This window comes from Numenius arquata, chromosome 5, assembly GCF_964106895.1.
Source record: "Numenius arquata chromosome 5, bNumArq3.hap1.1, whole genome shotgun sequence".
Taxonomy (NCBI): Eukaryota; Metazoa; Chordata; class Aves; order Charadriiformes; family Scolopacidae; genus Numenius; species Numenius arquata.
Window position 1 is genome coordinate 51,233,328 of NC_133580.1, and position 26,904 is coordinate 51,260,231.

At 45.1% G+C, this 26,904-nt stretch overlaps 1 protein-coding gene across 2 annotated transcripts; it reads right to left on the reverse strand.

The window, feature by feature from the left end:
- Window positions 1–321: 321 nt before the first annotated feature.
- SMYD1 (SET and MYND domain containing 1) lies at window positions 322–26,674 on the reverse strand. Of its 2 annotated transcripts, XM_074147038.1 has the most exons (10): window positions 26,270–26,674; window positions 15,589–15,765; window positions 14,685–14,898; window positions 12,887–13,017; window positions 10,934–10,972; window positions 7,792–7,984; window positions 4,360–4,452; window positions 3,917–4,080; window positions 2,243–2,411; window positions 322–820 (listed from the first exon to the last, which is right to left on the reverse strand). In XM_074147038.1, exons 1-10 carry the CDS (start codon window positions 26,404–26,406, stop codon window positions 662–664), a joined length of 1,476 nt encoding a protein of 491 aa, XP_074003139.1. In that variant the 5' UTR covers window positions 26,407–26,674; the 3' UTR covers window positions 322–661. The 2 variants fall into 2 exon arrangements, with proteins under 2 accessions (XP_074003139.1, XP_074003140.1); XM_074147039.1 differs by lacking the exon at window positions 10,934–10,972 and having other exon boundaries at window positions 323–820.
- Between the last annotated feature and the right edge of the window lie 230 nt (window positions 26,675–26,904).

Consider the following 26,904-nt stretch of genomic DNA (forward strand, 5'->3'; position numbering starts at 1 on the left):
TTTAACTAAAGAAACTAATTTACCCTAATTAATTTATCCTCATGTAGGAATTCCACTTAGTTTCGCTTGCAAAGTGCCTACAGTTTGATGTTGCACGTTTTCAGCTGCAGAATCATTTTTCAGCAGTTTTTCATCAGAAAAACACCACTTTACACAAAACACCCTCTGTGGGTCTTATTCAGTTTGCACTTAATGCCCACAGACATACATGACACGTTCTGGAACCAGCTTCCCACTTCTACCATCCCTTGGTCAACCACCCATGGACATCACTGGAAAGAAATTATGTCATTAGGAAGTAATGGGAAAGAAACGCTTAGGAAAGAATCAATTAAAAATTTAACCCAGGACTTCAAGATTAGGAGTTATGTAGAGAGAAACAGACTTCCAATAAGAATGTAAACAATTTTATAACAGGTTTTTTGCTTTGATTTTTAATGCTAGTGGTAGAAAAGTGATGTTGTTTCTGCCAAGATCTCTTCTGCTTTGAGTGCTCAGAAGATAATTTTCAGGACTCTCTCCTAGCAGGTCCATGCTCTCAGACTGGTGCCACTGGGAACAATCCTTATGGATATATCACATTCCTATATCACATGCCCCATGTTTGGAGGTGCCACAAGTGATGTTATCCAACAGGCATGAATTTGTCTCAAGCTCAGGGTTATTCCTTCTTGTGGAAGAGGCTTGGTGAGGTCTCATTGCTGGGTTCAGGCATGACTTGAATCTTTTGGTTTTTGAGGGCAGCTTCCCTCATTTTGTAATACATGAACTCATTCTGCTGGAACATGCGCAGCTCCATCTCCGTCTGGACACGCATGACCTGAGGGACACAACAGATTATAAAACCTGTGATGCAGGGGATCTCAAAGCAAGAGAATAAAAAAACATGGACTGTCCTTCAGGGATGTACTACACCATGTAATAACTCATACAACTTAATCTAGGTGTCCCACCAGCAGGACCAAAGCTGACTGGACACAGATATCCAGTTACTTTCTCAAACTTGGTTGCCTGTATACTGTGAAGGTAAAGAAGGCACCAGCCCTTCATGCACCAAGCTCTTCCACAGGCTGCTGGGAAGCCTCACACTCCCAAACATGATGCACGACCTAGAGGTGATGCTGTGCAGAGCCAGGGAGTGAACGCACTTCCCATCCACACCCTGGGCCTGCCCCTTGGTGTGACCCACCACCTCATATGGAAGGAGGTAGGAGAGAAGGAGATGCTCAGCCCCTCTTCACCCACGTCACAGTTGCACCCCCTGCATCCCAGGATTCACCATGAAGAGAGTCATTCCTAGAGCTGCATTATGGCAGAGGCTCAGAAGGGATTTTAGGAAATTTTTACAGCTGTCTGTGAGTTTATTCAACCCTTTCTTTAGGAGCACAGAGATAAGTATGTGCCATATATCCACTGTTTTCCTCCTAAAGTAAGTGGGAAAGGAAATGGAGGTGCTGAGATCTCACCCTCTGCTATATATAGGGAAACAGTCAACAGGCAGGTTGGCTTTAGGTACTAGATACTCATTTTTCTGATGATGTAAAATTCCACTAATAAAGGTTATAGCTCTGCTATAATGGGGACTGAGACATCAATAAGAGATTTCATTTGGTATCGTGCAATTTTTTTTGGCTAATACAGGAGAATGCTGTAAAGCCAACAGGTCACATCAGGTGAAATGATGGGTCCCGAGCTGCAATTGTAAATAATTCATCATATCTGAGCAGCTGTAATTCCCTGGGATCTGCAGCTCTTAACCCTAAGCTGGGAAACAGATCTATTAGTCATTTGAGGAAAAAATACACTGCAGCTTAGAAGGACTGGGGAGGGATAAATAAAGAAGAACGGACACCGATAAAGAAAATCAGTTGGTAAACTGGGAACATCCACCATACATAGTTTGATATAGTCAAATTGTAATGCCAACCATCCAAGAGCAGCGAAAGTGGGAGGCTCTGTCCTCAATCACAGCATTTTCAAAGAAGATTTAGCGGCTCAGTGACCATTTTTAGTATATGTCTCGGAGCAGGATAAAAGCTATTTCTCAGGGATGAAAATTTCCCATAAGAAGGGACATGCATTTCCCAGCAGACTATAATATAATCTAGAGAAAACCACAGCACTAGTAAGAAGCAGTCAGTACTTGATAGATCTCTCAGCTCTTATGGATGGATTGTTTCGAGAGCTTGAATGTAATTTTGCCCAGAAAGACAGCAGAGACAACACAGGAGACGATACCTACCTCCAGGTCTTTGGTAATTGGGTGGGAAGGTCCATGGGTTATCAGGAGAATGGCATAGGCTTTACAGATCAAGCCATGCCCGGCTTCAATGAGACCAGCATGCCAGTGAGTCACTCCTGCCCGCATCACGGCCATCCCTAGCTGTGCATTGTTGGGATGGTATATTTTCCTGGAAACATGTTGAGTAATTTTAGTTCAGGAAAGCCCTGGGTTCCCAAATGTTTGTTAGTGACATGATGTGTTTGCCAAACAGCAGACTGTTTACTCAAGTGAAGGGCCTATTGCATTCGGTGCCACTGACACGTGCAGCACTGCTTAGAAAGGGGCAGGCATGAGTTACACAAGGACATGAGTTGTTGTGAAAGAGGATGAACAACCTGCAAACGGGGACAGTTGGACACCTGGATTGGAAAATGCCAAGCTCTGTCATTCCACATTATTTTGTCACAAAACAAAACCCAGATCTGACCCTACAGCCTAGACAGCACTAACTTAACTTCAGAAGCTGAATGCAGTGCCTAAATTAAGAATGCAGCAATCACCAGCTTCTCATTCAAAGTGGGGAGAGAAGCAGGTGGTTCCAGAAATTCCAGAAATTTTCATCTCACACCCTGGAGATGCATCCCTGCCTCTAGGGACTGTCAGATCACGCCCCTACGGTCAGTACCCTAGGTGGGCAAGATGAATTCTGGCCGCTACATTCAACTTTAGAAGCACAGGCAGAGTTAGAGTCGCTTGGATTTACCTGAAAACCTGCCTTCAAGGGCTTATTTGGCATATTGAATTGGCAGATCTTAAAGCAAGGAAGGAAAATACTGCAGTCCCCACTCTGGACTGAAACAGGGAGGGGAAGCAATTTCATCTGTGTCATTCAATTAACTCAGTGCCACGGCTGGGACACAAAGTGCCTTGTCAAGTTTGCAAGCCAGGGAGGTTCACTCTAGACTCTGTCACCCTTTTGAAAAAGAACAAATTATCACAGGCCTTTTGGGATAGAACTGACCAAAAAGGCAAGAAATGGCAATGAGATGCTCTCAGCAGGAGGGTGCACAAGATGGCAAAATAGGTGTTTCTTTCTTCTGTGCTCTATGGTTTCCATTCTTGTTAATATTATTTTTTTGTTGATTAATACTCATCAGTCCTGTAGTAAAACCTCAGTAATAACAAAGTATATCATTCTTACTCAGAGGTTTGCCCTGGATCTACGGGAACTAAGCCTGAATTTCTTTATTCTCACTGAGCCTTTACCACAGGACTTGTGCATACTAATTAGTCAAGACAAAAATCCATGTATTATTCAAGAGCAAAGGGATATCCTGAATCACAGCCATTTGACACAGTTTCTCTTTTCTCTGCAGCTTTTCCTTCCTCCAGGGTGCAGGGGAACAGACCATCTCCTGCAGTGACAGCCTCTCTGTGTCTTGCTACCAGGGCAGCCCTGAGATGATTCTGAGACAAACTGAAGAGGTTAATGAAAGATGTACCCAAACCATTTGCCAGTTACAGATTAGCAGCTCTTGTGCATTTAGGAAGGGTCTGGTGATATAATCAGGTCCCAATCTGAATGCCAGCACTGCTACCCTGATGGGAGCAGGCTAAGGAAGTTATTCCTATAACAAACTGCCTAACATTGCATAATCAGAGAGAGCTGCCAAAAATAGGGCACAGACATACATGTAGCCATCCACCATCCTCTTGGCATAGTCAGCTGCTTCCTCAAACATCTGGAGGTAGGAAAGCACCTCAGAGGCAATGCTGAGGATCCTCAGGAGGTAGATGTTCGTGTCCCCCAGCACGGGCTCCTGTTTCTTCAGGCATTCACGGCACAGCTTCACAACCTGCGCTCGGGGGAAGCAGGGAGAGGAAGGGAAAGTCAGAGCACCTTTGGCCCTGAACCTGCCACACCAAAGCCTCTGGGTTGCATGGTCCATACCAGTCCTAGAGGCCAAGTCAGCCTCCATGAAAGTTGGGGAAGATAGGATATGCTTTGATTTGTTGAGAAAATCAGCCTACCAAAATTATTGCTGCTCAAAGCATTCTCTCCCACGGTTACATTCATAAAACTGCTTTTCCTGGCAGTGCATATACAGCAAGAGAGCAAATGCAGCAGGACTCACTTCGTGGTAAAGTCCCTCCATGCGGGCCTTGTTGATCTTCTCCAGCGTGTCCTTGGAGAACTGGATGACCTCCTTCACCGTCTCTGCAGATGGCTGGGGACAACGTCAGGAAAACCAGTGAGGAAAATGCACTGCCTCATGCACGCCAAAATACCCTGATTGAAGGGATGCTTGTTCCACAGTCTGGGAACACAAATCAGCTCAGCAAGATGCTTCCCACATCACTCACTACCTTCTTACCACTGGCTGTATATCCCAGCACGCCTCCTCAGACCTGCCTAAGACTCAGTGCCACTACCTAATGGAAAGGTGAAGCTCCTGATGGCTTCAGCGAGAGTTGCTCATCAGGGTTGCAGCCGTGTACATTTGGCATGCATAACTGGGTTCCTTGACTCTTCCCTCCGCTTCTCTCCTCTGGAAAAGGGACAGAACTGACCCTGCAACTGGGAGGTCTCACAAGATGGCAAAGAGCCTATGAAAGCCACTGGTTGGCATGTATCAGGTGCTCCTAGTGCAGCTGCTTGAGAGAATGAGGCTCTTGAATACCAGATGGGTGGAATAAGGGTAGGAAAGATCACTAAACTTCACCCATCCTGAGAAATGCTGAGAAATAGGTCCAACCATCATAAGGGTTGACCTCAGATTTCAGTTGCATCCAGAGTGAAATGTGTTTTCTCACACTCCTCAAAGAAGTTTGGATTTTATCATTTTGAAGGCACGATGCACATCTAGACATACCTGACAAAACACTACCCAGCTCCTAATCAGCTGCCTCCTTTCCCTTCATTCAATGCTGAAATACAGCATTATGATATCCAGTACCATCATTCATCTTCCATTTTTCTGAGCCTTTCAAATTTGCATTTACAAATTATTCCTTTCCATAAATGGGAAATCTGAAATCAGCCCATAATCGCCTGACTCCAGGAGCTTGCAGGAAGAGTCTGGTCTGGAGACGCACAATAGAGCCAGAGCACAGGCATGTGCCCAGTAGCCAGGAAGGACCTCTGAGTGTGAATCAAAAGCAGAGACCCAACGTTGCAACGAAGGATGCAAATATTTGGAGTCAGGACCGTGGGGCTGTCCTGTTGTCTTTTTCCCACACCTAGTCAAACAGATTTTTGAGGAATCTGTGAAACTCAGCTAGTCAGGAAAAGCTCTTGAAAGTTTTGTATGGAAGGAAAACCAGTAGCTTTTCAGAGCCATATACCCCCCATCTCTTTATGGATAAATATGTGTTACGATTTATTACTCTATATTATTAGATTGAAGTTATCACAGCTACTCAGATCCTGGCAGCTGTTTGAGCAGCATGCAGGGTGTCCTGATACACAGAGCACATTCAAAGGCAATGTTAACATCAGTGCAAATCACATCACTCTGCTGTCTGAGTAAAGACTCCCAGAATAGGTACTTCAACCAGCACTTCCACAGCAGCTTTGTCTAATAAAAATCCTCTCTTGCATTTACTAGACCCCTAAGCCTGTTGCCATTATAAACAATGGGAACAATGCTACTATTTGGAAGGGGTGAAGGACTGGAGGTCGGAGCAGCTGTTGAGGATGTAAGCTGTCAATCTTGCATATATTCATAGCGCTTTTTCCACACAGCTGTGAGTGTTGCCACTCTCAGGCAAGCGAGTCTGAATTCAGAAAATGTGATACAGCCTGTGGCCAGCAGTCATGCTCTGCGGGTGAGGTCAGTCTGGGTACGTATTGTCTGTGGATGAAGTGTATTTTTAATAGCTGAAATCATGCACCTTGCATAGTTACAGGTTTTTTCTATACAAGCACTTCACATTGCAGAGGACATTTACCTAAAAGTGCATGTCTTCCCGCTGCATGCTGCAGAGCACCTCTAATGCTCATGAAAAGGGGATGGTGCATCTCACTGCTTGGTCAAAGCTTGATAGCAGGTGTTGAATGAGAGCTGAGATTTTTTTACACTATCCACTGGAGGAGATGTTCAAAAATACTTCTACAGAAAGTCAGATGAAAATGCTTCTGCATCAGAGGACTCAGCTCTGGGACAGCTTTACATTAGAAGTGGGGAGTTTCAGTAGTCATGATTAGCTTAAAGATGGAGCTTGATAATTTAGTAATAAGATTATATAGCAGAGATTTTTCACTAGTGGGGAACCCAACAAACAAAAGGTTTCTTCTATTCCCGTGTCCTACTTCCCATGGGAGCTCCCTGATATCAGTTCTATCCCATTTCTCCAAACCTTGCTGAAGAAGAGACTTTTGTTCTGCAATACCCAGCCTTTTCTGACCGCCACCTACCTGAAAGAAGAGTCACAGGACTGAGCTTGGCTTTCTGGCAACTGTGCTAAGCTGGAGGCTGAGGGTTTTGGACTCATTTCCAGGAAGGTGCAGCTGCACGGGCCTTTCCCGGTGGCAGTGCTGGTTTAAGAGGTCATGGTTCCTCATCCCACCTTTGCTGTTTGGTCCTGCCCCACATCAGCCCCTGAGCTGTACTCTCTGGCTCATTAAGTGAGTGTTTGATAGTGCACATCCATAACTTGATAATACATTAAAATGCTCTTGTCCTGCCTTGCCCTCCTTTATACGCTTTGTAAAGCTTGCAGGAGTAGAAACTCCTAAGCTAACACTGCAACAGAGGACAAAAGATATGAGCAATTATATGCTTGGACAGAGGAACCAAAAAGAAACTCTTAGAGCTACCAGCATGCTCATAAACTGGAGCCACTGGCCAAGCAACACATCCCACTGCCGACAGCAAGACACAGCCTTACACCCTCCCACTCAATGACTTGTGAGACCTCCAAGGAAAACACAGATTACTTAAAAATGAACAGTCAAACACATTAATTCTTCACAGTCAGTCTGCCCACAGCAATGGTACAAACTCCCTGTGACAGGCTTTTGCAAGGAGGGACTGGAAGTTCAGGCTTCCCACCTTCCTGGAGCCAAGGTGATGGTACACATTTTTACAAACTGAACAGTGAGTCCTGTCACCACAAATCACCTGCAACACATTTTCCTTTCTGCTGTTCAAAACTTGGATTCCCTTTCAGTTCCTTCAGAAACCCCCACAATCTGAATGCCAGCAGTTTTTCTCAGCTCTGGACCTAATTTTCCAATATTTTAGTATTCTGTTTGTTGACGGACTTTTAGGTCAGAGTTAAAGACAACTTTTGTGGGTTTTTTTAAATTAAAAACTGGACTTATGTTGCATAATAGGGATTAAACTGGCCTTGCATGGTGGGCTTGAATTGGTGTTGTGCTCAATCAAGGTTCAGTTCTGTTCTTATTTTTTACATTGACACTAGTCAGGCTTCTGCCTAAATCTGACTCTGTTTCTATTGAGAGTGTCTGTGGGCTGAGAAACCACGATCACAGAGACACACAGATGCCTTAGTGGAGGAGATTCAGCTGCCTCTGGGTTTGGACACAGCAGGACAAACCATACCTTGCTTTCTCCCTCCTTCGCTGCCAGCATCAGGTCATCCTTAATCTGTTTCTTGCAGTGCTCGCAGGCACAGTCAAAGTAATACTGCTTCTTCAGCTGCTTCCGCCGCTCCTCACTCACATTGAGGAAATCCACGTAGGAAACTGTCAGCTCGTCACCAGGAGAAATCTTGCTCAGTGCCCGCAGCTCAATCCTGGGTGCAAAGGAGATGAGATGTCGACTTGGAGAAGCAGCAGAAGCAAAGGTGCAGCCATAGAGCCATCAGAGACAAATCCTGTGACCTGCTCCTGCCTTGCAGAGGTGAGCCCTTGCCCTAAAGTACTGTGTTAGCTTTTCAGGGAGGCAATGTAGAGATGGGCAGCAGTCTGGTTAGCTGAATACAGAGTAAAAACACGGTCACACCAGTTTCTCCTGCCCCTCTGCCCATCCCTGGCAAGGATACGTAAGGATCTGAGCTATAAACAGATAAAAGCCCCACTACTCTATGTGGGCAGGCGCTGAATCTAGGCATAAACTTTTATTGTGTTGCTGGAGATCTGTCTGGAAGAAAACCCTGAGATCAGAAATACAAAACGAGCCTAGCAAAATGCTGAGTTTGGACTTCAGGTCTTTTTTTAAGTACTCCTTTGCATGCTACCCGCACATCCCTGGCTAGACTCCCAGATCCTGAGCCATGCTGCTTTCGGTATCATTTTTGCTCTCAAAAGTTAAGACACATTCCCTTTGGGTTCTGGGAAAGAGATGCCCTCACCCTGTTCATGCATATCTACATAAAGGCTTACAAACAATTCTCTGGAAATTCTCTGGCTATATTTTTTATACAGCCCATTTGATCTGAAATTGCTAATATCAAACAAAAGGAAATCACTAGTCTCTGTTACTAAACCAAAATCCACAGCAAATCCTTAATGACAGGCTTTTGGAAAGTCAGATCTTTGCACCTGCCTTGCTCTCATGTCTTTCCCTGTAAAAGGTCTTAAATAACATGGACACTCAAAACTATTCCCTTACTGTTTCACTCTACACACTTAATCTCCTGATTACTCTGGGCCATCTCTCAGTCATGCAGTCTGGACAGACACAACTGGCTGAAGAATTTGGCCAGACTGAGAAAACCCTCTATCAAATGCCAATTTGCATGGTGGTTCTTCTGTACCCATCTACTCCCCCATCTGCTAGTGACACTACCCACAGTTAGAAATGATTCACTTGAGACCAGCAACCTTGGGCTCTCGGCTCAGACCAGTTAGTTGTTTAAATATATTTTTGCAGCTAGGCATACTAACAGGTTACCAAAATGAAGCCAGTCCCATGGTCTGAGCTCCCACCCTACTGTTACCCTACAGTGTGGTACATCAGTCCCAGGACTCCATCACCTCAGGCAGCATGTGCCTTGATCATCCTCCTGCTGAGCTCAACAGCATGTTTCATGAACACACCTGCTACAAGATGGACCTGGGGGGCACCTGCTGGCTCCCACCTGAACGTGAGGGGCTTTAGATGGGACCCCATGAAAGGTCTCACCAAAGATATAGGTGACATAGAACCCAAAGGTCTCACCAGGTACATTAAAAGTAAGTGTTTTGGGGAGGACATGACTTTTTCTGACATTATCTTTTCTGTGTGATCACATTTCTGCAAAGGGACTGTAATTCCCTTGTAATTCCCGTTACAAGCTCTCAGCACCAAAGGCATAGCTCTGAGCCTTTCAGCTGTGCTAAAGCTGCTATGAAAACTACTCCCTGAGGCTGGTCTTGACCTTCTCTGGCTGTTAGATCATATCAACAGTGTATTTCATACAAAATTTATCACTAAACGTGCCATCGTCACAAAGGGCAGCTATTAGTTAAGTTGCAACCATGGGAAAATTCCAGCCAGAGAAAGGTGCAACCTGGTACTCCAGGAGAAAGTGCATGAAAAAGAGCAATTCCCATCAGAAAAATTTACACATATAAACATTCCTGTTCACACTTAATGGGATCCTCATTAAAGGGAGTCATGCAACAAGAGAAGCAAAATCAAGCCTCTGACTTTTATGATGCCCCTGATAGCCTAAGCACCACAGGTATATTTTAAGCAGCCATCCCTTGTGCAGAGGGGATTGATAGCATTTGGGATAAGCCTGGAAACACATGGCATATTTTAAATGCTATAGTTAAAGAGACACTGTCAGCCGAGAGCAACCCACCGAGCTTGTCCTGTGCTCTTTCCCCAGTGTCTGCCCCAAGCACCAAGGACCTTCAAAGACACACACACAGGCACAGCGAGTGCCTGATAGCTCAAAACTCAAATTGCCCCAAACAGCAACTCTAATCAGAAGTTAAACTTATTTGCTTGTTTTTATGGTCCTATCTACAATGCATCAAGTAAGTGTCAATGGTGAAGAAGAGCACTTCAAAAGTATTTCACATCTTATTTGAGGAAATTGTATGTTTGCTTGAAATTAAAGTTTGAAGACAACAGTGTCCCTTTAACAGGACTGACTGTAATATACCAAGTGCAGTGAGCTAAGCAGACAACTTCTTTTTTTGCACATATTCTTGTGATTTCCTTAGTTTGGATCAGGTAACAGTGGCATCATTAAAAGGTAAAACATTAATCAGGTATTATGATAAAAAAGGATGAAACCTACATCTCATGGTATTGCTACTGTAGTCAACACATTCAACAGGCACCGTTTGTTGCAGAAGAAACGTGGACTATTTAGTATGTCAGTAATGCAATCATTTCTCATCTCCTAATACGCAAGGTTTTATTTTGGGCTGTACAAGATTAGCAAGACCTTGTTCTGACTTTCATGCTCTTGCCGTAGTCAGGGGAGGAGAAATGAGAAGTGGAGAGGGAAAATACTGACTGGGAGAAAGCCAAGGGAGAGAGTGGGAAGGCAGAGAGGGAATTTGCAGTGGGGGAGACAGTCACAGTATTACTATTATCATTTTAATTTACTACAAAATGCAGAGTTAAGTAAGGTTTAGGTTTAGTGGGGCTTTACACAGGGAGGAGCAGAAGTTCAGAAAATGGGGAAACTCAAATTTCTGCAAACAGAGGGAGACCCTTGGGCTGTTTGCAGTTTTTCCATTAAATACGGGGCATGAGGGGTACAGGGTAAGGGGGGAAGATGATGCTTTCAAGACCAACCCACCTCATCTGTGTGTGGAACATTGATCTTACAGCCTCATGACTGAAAGACAAAACAAACATCTGCAGTTTACACAGGTACAAGTACAACAAAAAAAATGGGTACACGGCATAGGGCATCAGGACATTCCTGATAGAGACAAGGGGGTTCCCTGTGCCTGGCTCATGTTTCACTGCGTGAGAGCTTTGCTTTTGCTATGCAGCTGCCATAACTAAATTGCCCATCACTGAGCCATGGAGGACTAGGTGGAGAACTGTCCTGGCACTGTGATTTTAGGAGTGGTCTCAGCCAGGGGGTGAGCAAAACCCACCTCTGATGTTTGGCAGGCACAAGAGGACTAGTTCTCCTGTACAGAAATGTCTCCACTGACATCAGTAGTCATGCTCTCTAAAACACAGCTTGATATGGAAATCAGACTGGGATATCAGCAACAACGACTGTGCTCTGTGTGATGAGTTTAGCGGGTCCTCAAGTCCGATATCGTGCCTTAAGTGCTGATAGAGAGCTCAGTGCCCACAACAGGGGCTTATCATTAGGCTATTAAGAAAACTTCATAATTTATCTAGCCAAAAAACAGATGTTCAAGTTTAAAGTCAGTTACAAGATACATGTGGGAGCTTTGACAAGCTGCCAGGCAAACAAAATGCCATTCCTCTACTTACTGCCCAGAAACTCAGACTTCAGGGTTGCTATCCCTGCTAGTTACCTCCTCTGCTTCCCTGGTGGGTTGGAGAGGGTCTCCTCATCCCACTATGAATCTGATCCAGGGCCATTGGATATCAGAGCACAGACTCCAATCTAACTTTGGATCAGACTTCATTTCCCACCAAGGTAATCATCCTAATGCAGTTTTGTTTTCCAGTTGCTCGTTTACCAGCTGCTTGATAAATACTGATATAGTTTTATCAGGTAAAACCAGCAGCGAGAACCAGAGGGCACAAGCAATGTGTTAGTTAAAGAAGGCAAAGTTGGATGGTTAACTTCAGCACTGAAGTTTGGTAAACACAGTATTTTGTAAAATCTTAAGACCTAGTGGAAAATTCGGATGAAATACTGCGGCTGTGCAGTTTTTGGCAAGCAGTTTCCTACAGTTAATGTCTTGCACACAATGCAACTTGCTGGATCAGCAGCAGTTTTACCTGTTCTGGTCTGGGAGGAGACTGGGAAGGGCAGAGCATCCTTCCTGCAGGCTGCCCTGAGCACTGAGAGCAGCAGCCTCCACTCCCAGCTCTGCTGAAACATCCCTGCATTTCCCACTTAATCGCTTTCCATCTCACATGTCCCACAGAAGTTTTCCTATAGGACTTGGGTGAGAATGGGGAATGCCCAGCAGCTTAGGGCATCCTGCACTTGCATGTGACTCGGTTTGCAGATAACAGTCACTAAGATCCCCTTGCTAAAGAGTTAATCGGTGACTAATAGAGATGGTACACTCTCACAAAGATGAGGGTTTGTGTTAGGGATGGTTATAAACACATCACAGATAGTGATACACAGCTGATTGCAAGCTTTGGTTACAAGAAACTCTTGGACTGTGGACTCAGTATAATCTTGAATTATTTGTTAATCATATCTGTTCCTTAACTATTTATAAATAAAGCCTGAAGATAAGGGGTGATCCAGGCAGCTACTTAGTACTTTATCTGCCTATTTTGAGTCCGGTTTCAAAACTCACAGAAACCAGGGAAAAATTATTTGCTGGTTCACTGGATTGGGGGTCAAACCTTATGTATATGTTTAGTGCATCAGACAGTAATTTTTAAAATGACAGTAATGAGAGAGAAAACAGTTCCCCTTCAGAAAAAAAAAAAATTTTTTTTTCTTCTGAGCTAGAAAAGGAAACAAGAATGAATAGATTTTCTGGGGTAGGGATCTGACACTGTGGGGCTAGCAAAGTCTGCTGAGTTGCCTGTTAGGATGCATCCCTACTGTGCCCAAATACAGAAATGCACTCACTTGCCGTTGTTGAAGATGACGGTACAGTTGGGCCAGCAGTCATGGTTGGCCTGGCAGAGGTTGGGGAAGATTCCCACACCAACAGCCTGCAGTCCTCTTTGGTCACTGAGGGTAAAGCCGTTGCAGCTGATCTAGTCCCAAAACACAGGGAGGAAGAAGCATTAGAGAAAAAGCTGAACTCAGCTACATCCAGGATTTCTCAATTCCTGCCAATGCTTTAGAAGAGGTATATCACCAGCACCCCATCTCCAAACTCTGAGAAAGGAGTGCCTACGAGATCACTGCAGAAAGTAGTTGTAGAAACAACATCTTGAGATAAAACAGCAGAAGAGATGCAATGCAGGACTCATGCAGATGGACCAGCCCAGAGCAGAGCTGAGTAAATGTTGCAGAATATCAGAAGTTAATATTCATTCGGGATGTCTAAGATAAATTTGGTTTGACCATGCATTGGTTTCCTTATGTTCGCTTCCTGCAAATAATTCAGAAAAAGGTCACAGGAAAATGAAGCTGAGGCAATTCAAGCAGAGCACTGGCAGAAAGCAAAGTTCACAGTTTTTAAAACGGGTATGTTAGAAATCAACCTCAAGAGCTGCATTCAACCTGGTCATGTTTGCCAGGTGGCCACAGAGTTTATAAAAAACAATTACTATTGTTTGTTATGAGTCCCAAACAATTTTCAGCATGACTACTTTTGCATGACATATATACCAAGAATGAATTATACTTTTCTATATGGTACATTATCATCACATATGAATGGAACAGTTTTTAGTCACAAACATAAACAAAGGAAGTATTTGCAAAGAGAAAATGCGACAGGATATACCAAAGGAAATAATAACTTGGCTGCTAATTATTTTACTCTGTTAAAAGTTTTATTTCCTTTCTTAACAGATTCTGTACTTCCTTACTTCTGCATGGGCAAGATAGGCTAGTCACTAGTACATAGGTCTCCCTACGCCCGGTGGACTGGATTTTTTGTTTTGGGTTGGGTACCAAAGGATGCTTCATGTCCTCCCTGTGCTAGGGCTGGCAAAGTTGACTTCTCCATCACACCAGCCATCAGCAGAGGTGTGAGCAGAGCGTGTGTCTCATCTCAGCTCACCCTGGCCCCTTTGGCAGTGCTGCTGGGTGAGGGGTTAGTGCAGCCCAGGATACACCGACTATTACCAGGGCTGGGGGCAGAGCAGCTCAGCCTGAACTGGCTTCTGGGAATTTCCCTCTCTGCTAGACTGAGAACAGAAATTTGTAGTTAACAAGTTAGTAATAGATATTATTATTATATTATTATCATTTACCTATTTTTATTTTATATATATACAAATATATATTTATAATATACACATAAAAATCTAATGCACACAATATATAAAAGACATGAATGTATCTATGAAAACAGATCTGCTGTATTCAAATATATTCTAAGTATATTTACTAAAACTGTATTTAAATAGATTTTCTCAGCTCTCCCAGGTGCAGAGAGATGCCCACTGGGACTTGTGATGACAGTGCAGCACCTATGGTTGAGTGAGCCACTTTTCTGAATGGTTTGACAGATAAAAGGTTTCAGACCTTGCCCTTTCCGTGCCTCAGTTTCCCAGTGTCAGTGCAGAAGTGATGCAGATGGGGAACGAGCAGTGTTCAAACCACCTGCAGCAAATATCAATCTCAGCTATCCCAGCCGCTATGGCCTCTTAAGGGCAAGAGAGGGATGAACTTGGGCATCCTCAACTCAGGCTGTTTGGAGACTTTCACTGTGAAGCTGGCATTAAAAGCAGCCCCCCCTCTGACATACCACTCCAAATATGTGGGAGATGAACTGCATGCCGAACTGCTGGCTCTGGGACGGCCAAAACTCAAGGAAGCTCTCCACATCGGCTCGGAGTTCCTTCTTCTCCTCCTCGCCGAAGCTGTCCACGTGGTTCTGCAGGTCATCAATAGAGACCAGGCAGCCTTCTGCCAGCCCGCTGCCTTCCCTCTCTATCTTCCACATGATGCGGGCAGCCAGCCTGGCCAGGAGAGAGCCCCAGGCATTAGCACCACCACCACCCAGAGCAAGGAGAGGGGCCAAAGGACCATCCAAATTCTTTTTAATGTGGGGAAAATAGTGTGCAGACAGCCTGAGACAGGCTCAGAATTGAATGGCTGACAGCTGGTCACCACCCATGGGCTTTTGAAAGAAAGGGAAACAGAAGCAGGGTTTTGCCCTGGCATCTATGTTCTTATCTGGAGAAGTGCTACAGACCCCCTGGTCCCCAGCCCTCCACAATGGCTCTCATTTCCTTGGGATTTCTCTCATTTTCTTGTAATGGAGCCAGGACGTGAATCCAAGTCAATGCATCCTGTAGACAAATTGGGGAAGAGCCCATCTCCTCTTCCACTTTTCCACCTACTCCCCATTTTCCCACACCTCCTAAACCACTACGGGTGAGTTTGCCTCATCACGTTTAGCTGAAGTAAAGTTTTTGGGGCCCAGCTCCAAAAAAAAACAGGAGCATGACCGCCTTGCACCCTGGATGCTCTTCCAAGTCCCCATCCCAGCTGCTCAGGGATGTTTCTGGCCTTTCCCAAACTGTCTCCCACCTCCATCCCATCCAAATCAGGCCACTCAGCTCTTCTTCATCACCCTCCAGAGGGATGCACTGCCCTCTCCCATCCTCCCCAAGCTGCTGGATCAGCCCCTGGGGACCAGCTCTCACCTGATGTTTTCGGTGGGTGCCTTGCCGTGCTTCTTGATGGCAGAGCACTCATTTTTGTGGTTCAGCCAAGCCGCTCTCTGGCAGGTCCGGTCGCAGTAGTAGGCAAACTTGCACTGGCCACAGCGGTGGAGCCTCTCCTGTCGTTTGAAGCAGGTGTGACAGATGACGTGCGTCAGGCTGGAAGGACAGAAGGACCTGTTGGCTTGTGCCTCAGTGACGGGCTAGCTCCACCCAGTGAGGGTCCTGCCAGCTTTGCATTCCTGAGTTCCCCACACCCACTAAGGATGGATCCTCTGAGATTTTTTGGGAGGATGGAGAAACCTCCAACCTAGCATAATGCTTGTGCACTTTCCTAATGCTGTTGCTTTTCTGTTTGGCTATGCCAAAGAGGCAAATATTTTGTTTAAAGGAGGACAGCAATAAAGCATTCCCCAGCTCTCAGCCCTCTTGTCTGCAGCTCATCTGCTCCTCCTCAGCACCGCCACCATTAACAGGATTTTCAGTTTGTTTTCATTTTCTGTCTGGCCCGTGCTGAAGCACCAGCCACCCATTTGCTGAGCAGAAAGCAGATGCCTAATGAGTCTGTGGCTCCGGCGAGCACAAAGAAGAACGTGAAGGCAAAGAGCCAGTCTGAGAGCTTCACCTGCCTGCAAAGCCTCTGAATTTGGCTGAAGGGAACCCCTGCTGAGCACTAAGGCTTTCCAGGGCTTCACACGGACCAGGTCACAAAATGGAGCAGCGGCCACCACCATGTCTGAGACTAAGGAAAACATTGGGTGAGGGGTACTACAGCTCTGAGCAGTCCTCACTACTCTCCTAAGCTTTTCTCAGGCACAGGCATGCTGTAGGGATAAAAATATACATCAGAAATGTGCTCTGTTAGTGAGCAGACCAGAGGTGTACCGCAATGAAGAAGACTGACAGATAGAAGTGGTTGCATAAAGAAACCCTGTGTTTGTGCTGCTTGAATTCAACATATGTTTCCATGGATTAAAAAGCAGCTTTGGTTGCCATTTCTTTTTGTCACCAGGCCAAAGGTGTAGTTGTACTTGAGGCATTGCACTTGGCAATTGTGGCATTGTGTTGGAAATGACAAGAGGAAACCAAAAGACCAGCCTCCTTCAGTGTAGATCTTCTCATAGACCACAGAGTAGATTATGTCTTCTCCTCCTTCCTTCAGTCATGGTACATGAAGGAGACCATCAGGAGACAGCAGTACAGAGCCCCAGGCTGGATGGGTTTCGGGTTTTCCTGGTCTCAGTGACTCCAGATAGACGCTCAGTGGGGATTAGTGAAGGTCTGAGGGACCAGGGCAGGCTCCCAGCCATTCAGCAGGCCCCCAAGCACAAATGCTGGGGCACTAATGGATTTTTAGCTGCCCAGGGATGGACAAGGAACACCAAACAGGTGAAGACGGAGGAAAGATGAACTCTAAAGAGCTCCCAGGAGCAGTGGCTGGGGTAGGACCTGGGGTGACCTAGTTGTAATGCCAAGTTTAGGGAGAAGTACTTCCATTTATGACCACCATAAGGTTTTATTAATAAATCCAGGGGATCTTTCATCTTCACAAGGCTGATATGTTGCTGAGCTGAGAGCATCAATGATTTAGTGCTTGTCAGCAACCCAGAATATGCCACCCATGGGGCTGTTGTTAAAGATAATGAGCACAGTGCCTGATGTGAGGCTGTGCTCTGCTCTGAGGGCATGAAGTCCTCCCTGTATAGTCCCGCGTCAGCATTAGCACTGTGCTCTTTAGGCCACTTAAAGTCTTCCTGCAGACGGGCTAGCGATGCAGATTGTTCCTCCAAGTCAAAAAGCCTGACGTGTCTTTCTCTGGTGCCAGCAGCAATAAGTGCTGCTCACCAGCTACTCCTGCTCCTGGCTCTGCAGTTTAACTAGTTGAGAGGTTACTGTGAGTTAGATGGTCATGGGATAACTGGGAAACACCTTTCAAAAGGAGCAGGTTTCTTCTTTGGGGAGTTCAAAGCAGGATTTCCAAGAAGCATCCTACAATTGTATGTACGTAACTATAACCAAGGGCTGGGGGGGCAGAATACATCAGAGGATACTGATGAAGAAGTCTAACCTGATATCCTCCTTCTGAGAGTATTCAGGGTCCTGGACAATGAGGAAACCTCCCCTATGTTCCCCTTTCACATGTCCAGCTGCTTGCTCCTTCATTCGGAAGGAAGGGGAGACACTTTGATCTCCTGCCCAAACAATTTCAGGACTTTCACCATGCTGCTAGAGAAGGCTTTTTACTGCCTGATTTGGTTCCCCCAGCTGTCTGCTTCTCCAGGCAACTGCCCACTTTACGTCTGTCTCCAGCCAGGCTCAACAGTGCAGGAAAATTTAAATTCCCATCACTCAGACACTGCCGGCCCCAGGAGGGAGGTTCTCATTGCAAAAAGCTCACTGACCACAAAGGCTTCATGACCAAGGGAACATTATCATCACCCACAGCCCATAGTGGGAAACTGAGGCACAAGGAAATAAAAAATGTATTGATGATCACATGAGAAGGCTGTGCCACAGGCAAGAATCAGACTCACTGCCCCAGAGTACCCAGCCCCAAGACTGTCCTGCCTCTCTACTATACAGATATATATATAAACATACATATGCATATTTGTATCTATCACAGGACACTTAAGATGCCCTTTCGTTCCTCTGGCACTATTGCATGAGCTGCTGACACAATCCACCCTGTGCCTTGGCTCTTGCGGGATGAAGAGGGCCATTGATTTAAAGCAGAAGGCCATTGATTTAAAGCAGGATGACTTGCAGCAGACAAAACCCACATGCAAAAATGAGGTTTGGAAAATGACAGTGACCAGTGCTGGCGCACGGGAGGGAGCCCAATGCAAGGTAAGCAGCTGGGATGGGGCAGGGGGGAGCACGTGTCTGGGAAGGGGGATGCAGCCAACTCCATTAAGTCAAATGAACGAGTCAGGAACTGGTGAGAAATGTGAGGCTGTGCTCTGTCAGCTGTCAAGTCAGAGGGGCAGAGAGGTGCAAGAGAGATTACGCTCCTTGTAAGGCAAAGGAGAGCCAGACAGCTGATAAAACCTGCATGGTTACATCGTGCCGGGAAGCATGGGGAGATATCTCACCCAGGGAATGGGGCTCCCTTCTGCTGCCTGCATGCTTGGAGAGCAGTCAGAAAGCGAAAAGGCAGTTAAGGAAGTTTCTCTGTAAAGAGGAGTGACAAGCTGGAGGGGAATATGGTGCAGTAAAACCCAAGTCCTCAAACAGAGGCTCGTCTTCCCCCAGCTCTCTCTCTGAGAACAGAAAAATACTAAAATGTTGGCTTTGCATTTTGATGGTTTTTGCATAAGGAGTCCAGAGATTCCAAAGCAAACACAACTGGTAGAACTTACCACCAGCCCTGGAGAGCCCTCGTTTCTAAGGAGATGCAGAAATGCACAAAAAAAAAAGTTACACAAGACTTCCCGAGGAGCCGAAGGAACAGTTCATATGGTATTGAAACTGCAGACACAATTACTCACAGGTAGTTTGACTGGAAGGTATAAGAAATACCACATCTCTCACAAAATCCTCGTGGGATCCTCCATGCTCAGAAATGGTTTAAAAGAAGACTGGATTTGTTGATAATGTGCGTTACCAGGACTCCAGAGGCCTGGGCTCAACTCTTGGCACAGTAATAAAACCAGGAGACACAGGTATTTGAAATCTATTGCCTATATCTTCAACAAGCATTGCTCTAGTACTGCCTGACCCTGGAAGCACGTAAATCCCCCAGGTGCCCCTAGGCAGTTGTGCAAGCTCTTGCTGCCTCAGAGGAGCTCAGCACCAGATGCCCTGAATAGGGATGGCAAACTGGGCCTCTTCCTTGGCCCCAGGGCTGGACCTTATGACAGGCTCTGATCCCATCTGTCTTGGAGGCAGACAACACCAAGGACACCAAAGGCTTGCAGTGGTTCACAGTGTCCCATCATCCCCTCTACAATGGTTAAGGTTCCCCAAGGACAGGGGGAGCAGCAGGTTAAACCCAAGTCATTCAGCCTGTGGAAATCACTGATCTATAAAGCCTTCTCTGTCTGGTCTAGAAAGTGTTTAACACAAGCCAAGATGGCTCCAGGTGGCCCAGATGGAGCTTCCTCTCTCTGTAAAGAGAGCAGCCCATGTTCATGTGGTCGGGATGCTGCATGGCCAGGCAGCACTGGAGGTTTCTGGAGATACATGTGGTACCTACACAGGAGCCCTGGAGGTTTGAACCCTTAGAAACTCAGTGCTCGGCTTCCCTTGCTTTAAAACGGGGACAATACAGCTGCTTTAACACGGGGACAATACAACTGCTTTCTGCTGCGTCTATGTACACCATGGCCTCTGGGGTGATCTCTGGCCATTCATTCACTGCCATCTTCCACACATAGTGAGAACTTCTTTTTTTCACCCTGCCCAAAAGAAGGAACTTTATTAGCACAGTGATTTCTCCAGCCTGTCCAAGCCTTGCCAGGTCAGGGATTTAGGACCGACTTGGAGGGCAGGTGCCACTGACCGACTCACTAAATTACTTTCTGGAGAGCCTCAGGTTTCCTTGGCCTCTCATCCAAGAGTTAATCAAGCTCAACTCCCAGGGGCTCATGAGCTCAGATGTTATGTAGATGAGACACACAACTGCTACTAATCCTGGACGTAGCTACAGTCACAAAAAGAATGATTCAATGTGCCAGCCAACAAATGCAAGAGGTGACAGAGCACTGTCAACTAAACCATAGCACCTGCAAGCATGGCTCTCAGTGAAAGCAGAAGAAACAAATAGCTCTTGTGACTGCCTGGATTGGATTCAGATGGATTAAGATCTGTTGGACCTGCCAGGACAGAGGGCTGAGCACTGCCACAGGAATAGATTAACCTCATCTCTGAGACATGCACAACCCAAACATCTGCCAATCATTTCCCATTCAGCACGAACAGCATCTCATTCACTGATCTGGAAAAGCAAGGTGAGATGGCTGTAGTGGAGAGGAATAAAAAGAGGATTTCATTGAATAGCTAATGGACATGGTGAGAAGCTCACAAACTATTTGAGTTTATGCTACTCTGTACATGACAGATGACACACACAGACAACCTAAGTCCACCTGCTTCATATTTATTATTGGCTGGCTAGACAACTCTCTCCTCAACGTCCTACAGAGGACAGCACAAGAATAACCTAAGATGTAGGTAAGTCCACTTGGCTTTCAAAGCAGAAGCTATAACACTTTATTAAACACATCAGCCTAAGGGAATGCACCTACTCTTTCAGCAGTGAAAGCAAAAGGGAGGTATTCAATAGCTGGTTTCTACTGAGGATACCTATCATGGTGAATTATTAGCACAAGAATAGTTTTGCTCCTTTAAAAAAGGGGATTGGAAATTAATGCTTTTATCTTTAAAATGTGAGAGATGACACATCCTAGTTTGTCCGATTTGAGTGGAGGATTTATTTCAGACTTTCAGGCTATTTTACTTTTAGTCTTTCATTACAAGCTTTCTCAGCCTCTTCTTAAAGAGATGTGAATGTGGTTTCCTTTTAAAAATCTAGAGTTTCTCCCAGGTTTTATTTAAACTTTTGAACAAATGAGATAATAATAAAAAATCAAACCCCATAAAATTTTAGACAATATGAATATGATCACATTAACTCTCAGTTTTTATTGGTATCAACTCAAAGAATTTGCTTCCATAATCTTTTCAGAGTCATACTGTTACGGAAAATTTTGCATTTCTTACATCCCTAGGTCATCCCAGCTACAATAATGCAGCTCCCCCCATTTCCTTGGAAAATGTTTAGGTCCTGCTTCATACATCAAAAAAGAGTGCAAAAATCCAATGATCTCAAGTTTATAGCAATTTGCAGATCACTCATCAAGCAGATTTTCAGGTGATCTTGGCTTTCTACCACATGACACTGTTTGCCTTGACTACTGTCTCTCAAACGTCACTGGTTAAAGAGCAAACCTTCTCTTGATGAGGTTGACAGAGATATATCAGGCATCCCCATGTCCATAGGAAATGCAAACTCTTACGGGCTTGAGAGCCAACTGACATGCCATAAGAGAAGGTCACATACTGTACACTGATCCCAGGCAATGGGAATGCCGTCATCCTGAAGGTGGCAGTGAGGAAAGGAGACCTGGGATCTTCAGAGAGAAAGTAAAGAGGAAAGAGGGAAGGATTAAAACCCAGCACGTAAGCAGAGCACTAGAGAAAGCTTCAGTGAGAAGTAATGTCAATGGGGAATGCACAGGGGCTTTGGAAATGGAAAAACGACCACAACAAATGCAAAAAATACCTTAAAAAAATATATTTCCAACCTTCTGCACTTATTCTAGGGCAAAGTAGGCCTGACACTGGTGTTTTCTAAGTGCTATATCAGCTGATAACAACAAGGCTGATTCAAACACAGATCAGAGAGTGTGTCTGCACTTTATCCAAACAGCAAAATACTAGAGATCACACTGAGCTCTGCACCCCATTTCAATCAGTATTCACTGTCTCTCTAAACAAGCTGCTCTAGTTCAGGTAGAAGTAACAGATTTGATGCAGGAGTCAATGCCAGGTAACCACTATGTTAAGCAAAATGTTATACAAAGCTTTGGGTTGGAAGGAATCTTTAAAGGTCATATAGTCCAACCCCCCTGCAATGTGCAGGGTTAGCCTTGTGGGTCATACCCTGGCCTTAAAATCTAAGAAACTAGGAGCTGGCTGATAACTGTAGGAACCTTCTTTAGCTTCACTTTGACTTTTATGTACTTCTGGACTAAAAGTCTCTGGCACCAGGTCAGAAACTGCCGCTCAGATGACCATCATCGGGTCTAACAGTACAAGCCTTAACGACTTCAGGGACCTTCAGGGTCCCTGTGACCTTCAGGGGCTTCCAGGATGGGATGCAGTCTGCAGATTTAGACACCAAGATATCTAAATCATCTGTACCTTCAGTTTTTAAGTAGAGATCACATCAAAATACTCAGTGGGGTCTGGAAAGCCATTCAGCTCAAGGGCAAGTGTCTGTGTTCAGTCCACACTATAGTGCTCCATTCATTATAAAGGGCACTTAGGGTCGGTTTCACTTGACTGGACACAGGAGCCTACTGTTATTTTAGGCCCTGCAGGGACACCCATCTGGCCTGAGAGGAGGGCTGATTCTCATAAATCCTGTTTTGTACCTGTCAGCCCTAAGAGGACGTCTCAGACACCCTGGAGCATCTCAAATGACACTAAACACCTATATCAACTGAATCCTGCCCTTAGCTCTATGCAGACACTTATAACAGACCTTAGTTTTGGGTGTCTTAAGTTGTAAGCTGAGTCCCAAAGCACATTGCTGGACAAGCCATTCAGTTAGGTTGGTCCAGTTAAACTGAGGGGTCTTACTGGCTCAGAATATGATGGCTGATTATAGAGTTTTGTCAAAGAAAACATTTCTCTTTTTCCTGGCATAATAAAATTCTCATCACCTCCACAAACTCATCTTCCTACTGAAAGACAGACATTCCTACAGTGCAGTTGGGTGACAACCTTAGGTCCAAATTACTTCCACAGTTCCTCACATCAATATATAGAGAAGGGCATTTGCATCATTTAAGCCCAAAATACAGCATACCCACACTTTCTGCTGTGAACACCTAACACTGGGTGTCAAGATCAGTTGTTCAGGCTCACTAGATCCCTGTACAGTCAGGGAAAAGAGGTTAGTTCTGATAATTTCTCACAGTATGAAAGATAGGTTTCTGCTCTGTGACAGCCCTATGGAGGGGTTTCTCACACACTTGAAGTTAAATGCTTATGGCAGATAATTTTTCATTTCATAATTATGTTCTTCACCAGGTCAAATGATGATCAGCTTTTATGGGACTCTCCCATTTCTGAACAGTAATGTCTCCCATCTCTTGACAGCTTCGTGCCTGGGCGCAAACACAAGCAGCTTTCCATCCTGTAGTACAGCCACACCAAGAAAACCATGTTGTATGTCTGAAGAGCTGCTCCTACTAATCTGAAATAGAGACCTTTGCTTCACCTGCTGTGTTCCCACATCACGTTTGGTCACACAGGAGACTGTAGTGTGGCCACAACAGTATGACGGACATCCATATAGAAGTTGGTTTAAACAGCAAAATCAGGGGCAGGATTTCAGGGGCTCAGCATTCACACTGGGACCAGACTCCCCAAAGAACTAAGCTCCTCAAAAGGCTGCAAAGTATGGACCAACTTTTCCAAGTACTCTGAACCCTTGTGTTTCCGTGGTGGCCTTTCTACACAAAGAAAGCACAGCTCTGAGGTTACCTATTTGGTAGGACCCGAGCTGAAAAATTAAGGCTACCCCTCATATTGGAATCCCCTTTCCATGGTACACATATACATTGCTTTCAGCAAGAGATGAAGATGCTGAGTGCCGTTAGGATGATGAGCTCTGGACTTTGGGTTTCTCAGTGCAGGGTGAGATCCGTGTGTGTGTGAAAAACATCAGAGCAGTTTTCACAAGAAAAATGGATGTTTCCATTATATCTCAGGCCCAGGATATTCCCTGCTGAGCACTAACCAACAAGCATTTAGTTGGCACTGCCTGCTTTGGAGATTTTGGGAATGCAGTTCACCACTGACATATATAAATTGCTTTGGGATGAAATGTGCCACAGGAGGGTAAGAGTCCGTTGTTTACCACACGGCAGCATGAAGAAGAAGCAGAGATAAGAATGACTGAAGCCATCTCCATCCTCTGCAGTCGCAGAGAAGGGATGTGGCTACCTCATCTTGCTGCTCAGTGTCTGGACCTGCCCTCTGGGAGCTCAACAAACACAGACTGGGGAAGGAGGGAGGGAGGGAGGGAGGGAGGGAGGGAGAGAGGGAGGGAGGGAGAGAGGGAAGCACATCTCTCCCCATCTGAGGTTTTCTGTTGGAAACCTAAGCCTAAGACACAGTCTGCAGTCTGAGGGTCGATGTGGTCAGAGTCCCTTCCCTTATCTCACATTACACAAGTGACATTTGAAAATGCAGTGAAGTTGTAGCTCTTCAACATGGGCAGCTCTACTCTGTGCATGATGCTCGCAACATTTCACATAGAAGAAAAAAGGTTCTCAACCAGCAATCAAATGGCAAAATGTTTTCAATGGTTTAAAAGATAATTAGTATTTTTAATGGGGCATATGGGAGAAATAATTGTCTGTAGGCATTTCCGAAGCAAACATAGTATCACAGCAAGATTCCAGCTAGTGACACAAGTGAAACTGAAGTACAAGAGCTAAAAGGACACGTCAAGGAGAGGTGGTTTTGTCACTAAGTACTGTAATTGAACTCAGAGTTAAGAATTCAAGAACTTAACATTTTAAAATTAAAAAATGACATTTTTAATGTGTGCTCTTGCAATGACATTAAAATAAAAACTAAAAAGTGTCATTGCTGCTGTTATGAAGATTCATAAACATGTTCACCCACTGACAGTATAAGGGGAAGGAAAAAGTGAATGAAAGACACAAAAAACCTTATTTCCTGCTCCGTCCATTTAATCTCCAATTCTCCGCTATTGCCAAATCACACAGTAGCACGAATCAGCTTCAGCTACAAAATGACCGGGATTAAAACAGCAGCATGAGCTCTGCTTGCGTCCCAGACTTCATTAGCAGAGTTTATTCAATCAGGGAAAGCTCAGCTAGGCAAAATCATTCACTGCCCTATTTAGTGTGCAGAACATTCACTAAAATTACTGGCAGTTTGGGGCAAAAATATCAGTCTCGGGACTCACCATGTCGCCCTTGAAGAATGCTCACAAATTTCCTAAGCCCAGAACGAAACCTTCATCTGACAGCTAGCTCCTCGGTTTAAAACTTCGGGCCAAATTCTGTTCTCAGTTAGCATATTATAAGGCTGCACAAATTCCATTCATGCTTGGGCTTTATTCTAGATTTATTTCATGGGAGATTAACATAGAAATTGGTTCTTTTTGCCTTTTGGCTTTCAGGGTATTTAAGCAAATCTTCCACTGATTTGAAGGGCAGAAGTGGGCACCTACCAGCCACACTGGCAGTACAGGTTGATTCAATGTTGTTCGTCCTCAAAACAAGCAGCAGAAAAGAAAAACACTTTGGGCCAGAATTCAGTTTCTGGCTACATCAGTGTGAACAAAAACTTAAAACCAGCCTCGTGCAAGAGTGAAAGCAGAAACTTGTCTCCAGTTAACTCAGCTAGCTACAAATATAAAATCACTTTAACAGAAACAATATCACTTGCAGATCTCCACTAGCTTTTAGTTTGAAGGCAGCGGGTAATGAAGTAGCGTGTACAGCTGGGAGGTGGTACACGTGAGCAGAGCACAACTTAACTCTTATCACGCATTACACATCAGAGGCTTCTGCAAAGTCAGTCTGAAATTGCTGTACCTAAATCACACCCTGAATGCACACAATTTTCACCGCATTTGGTAAAAGCTGAGAGCACCAAGCACCTTGAAGATCACATCCTAGAAACACATATTAAAAGTAAAAAAGCTGATCTGAGCCCTGGGAGACACATTCACTGTACACTGTGAATGTGTCCTTACAGAAGTGCTTCTGACTTCCCTTTGCACCCTTCTTTGATGCTGTCCAGATGCTTTAAAATTTTTACCCACCCGGCCAAATGAAATTTTGCATCAAGATAACTTTCAGTCTGTGTTTCACAAGTGCTTTTCTCTTACCTGTCAAAAACCACGGCAGCGTAGGCTGGCTCCGCAAAGATGACATCCCCGGGCAAGAATTCCTTCTGTGCTTTCAAGCCCCTGCCTTTGCCTTCAGATGTGAACACTTCAACTGACTCCATTCCCCCTTTGGTCATCCCAGGGACTCCAAGGCTTGGGAGGTGGGTATCTCAGAGCGAGCCAGGTCTCCTGTCACTCCTGTCAACTTCGACTTGCTGCAAGACCACACTTATAAAAGGGCTGGCCTTCCCCCCACCCCCGGCCACACCATTTTCCATAGGAGGGCGAGGGGGTGGGAGCAGGAGAGGCAGGAGGCGATGATCCTCTGCGCAATATCACCAACCTACGCAGGGAAGGCACAGGGCTGGGACTTCTGCTTCATTAGGAAACCCCCCTCTGAAAGCCACGTTTGGAATTGTTTCTCCCAGCCACAAGCAGTTGTATATGTTACAACTCTGATTAATTTATAGTCTCTCATTGGAAAGAGAATGTATTCTCTTTGCAGGGTATTTTTAGCAACCACATGCTTCTGTCTCTCAGGAAGCAACAGCTGAGACAGTGGGACAGGGAGGGCTGGCATGCATATTTCTGACCCCTTCCACTGTCATCTGGCTTTTTCCAGAAATTAAACAATG

Coding starts and splice junctions, on each gene's coding strand:
- SMYD1 (XM_074147038.1), bottom strand. CDS start 26,406: ATGACCAAAGGGGGAATGGAGTCAGTTGAAGTGTTCACATCTGAAGGC. Junction 10,973..12,886: donor GTCATCTTCAACAACGGCAA/GTGAGTGCATTT, acceptor TTTGTCTTTCAG/TCATGAGGCTGTAAGATCAA. Junction 4,453..7,791: donor CGAAGGAGGGAGAAAGCAAG/GTATGGTTTGTC, acceptor CGTTGTCCCCAG/CCATCTGCAGAGACGGTGAA.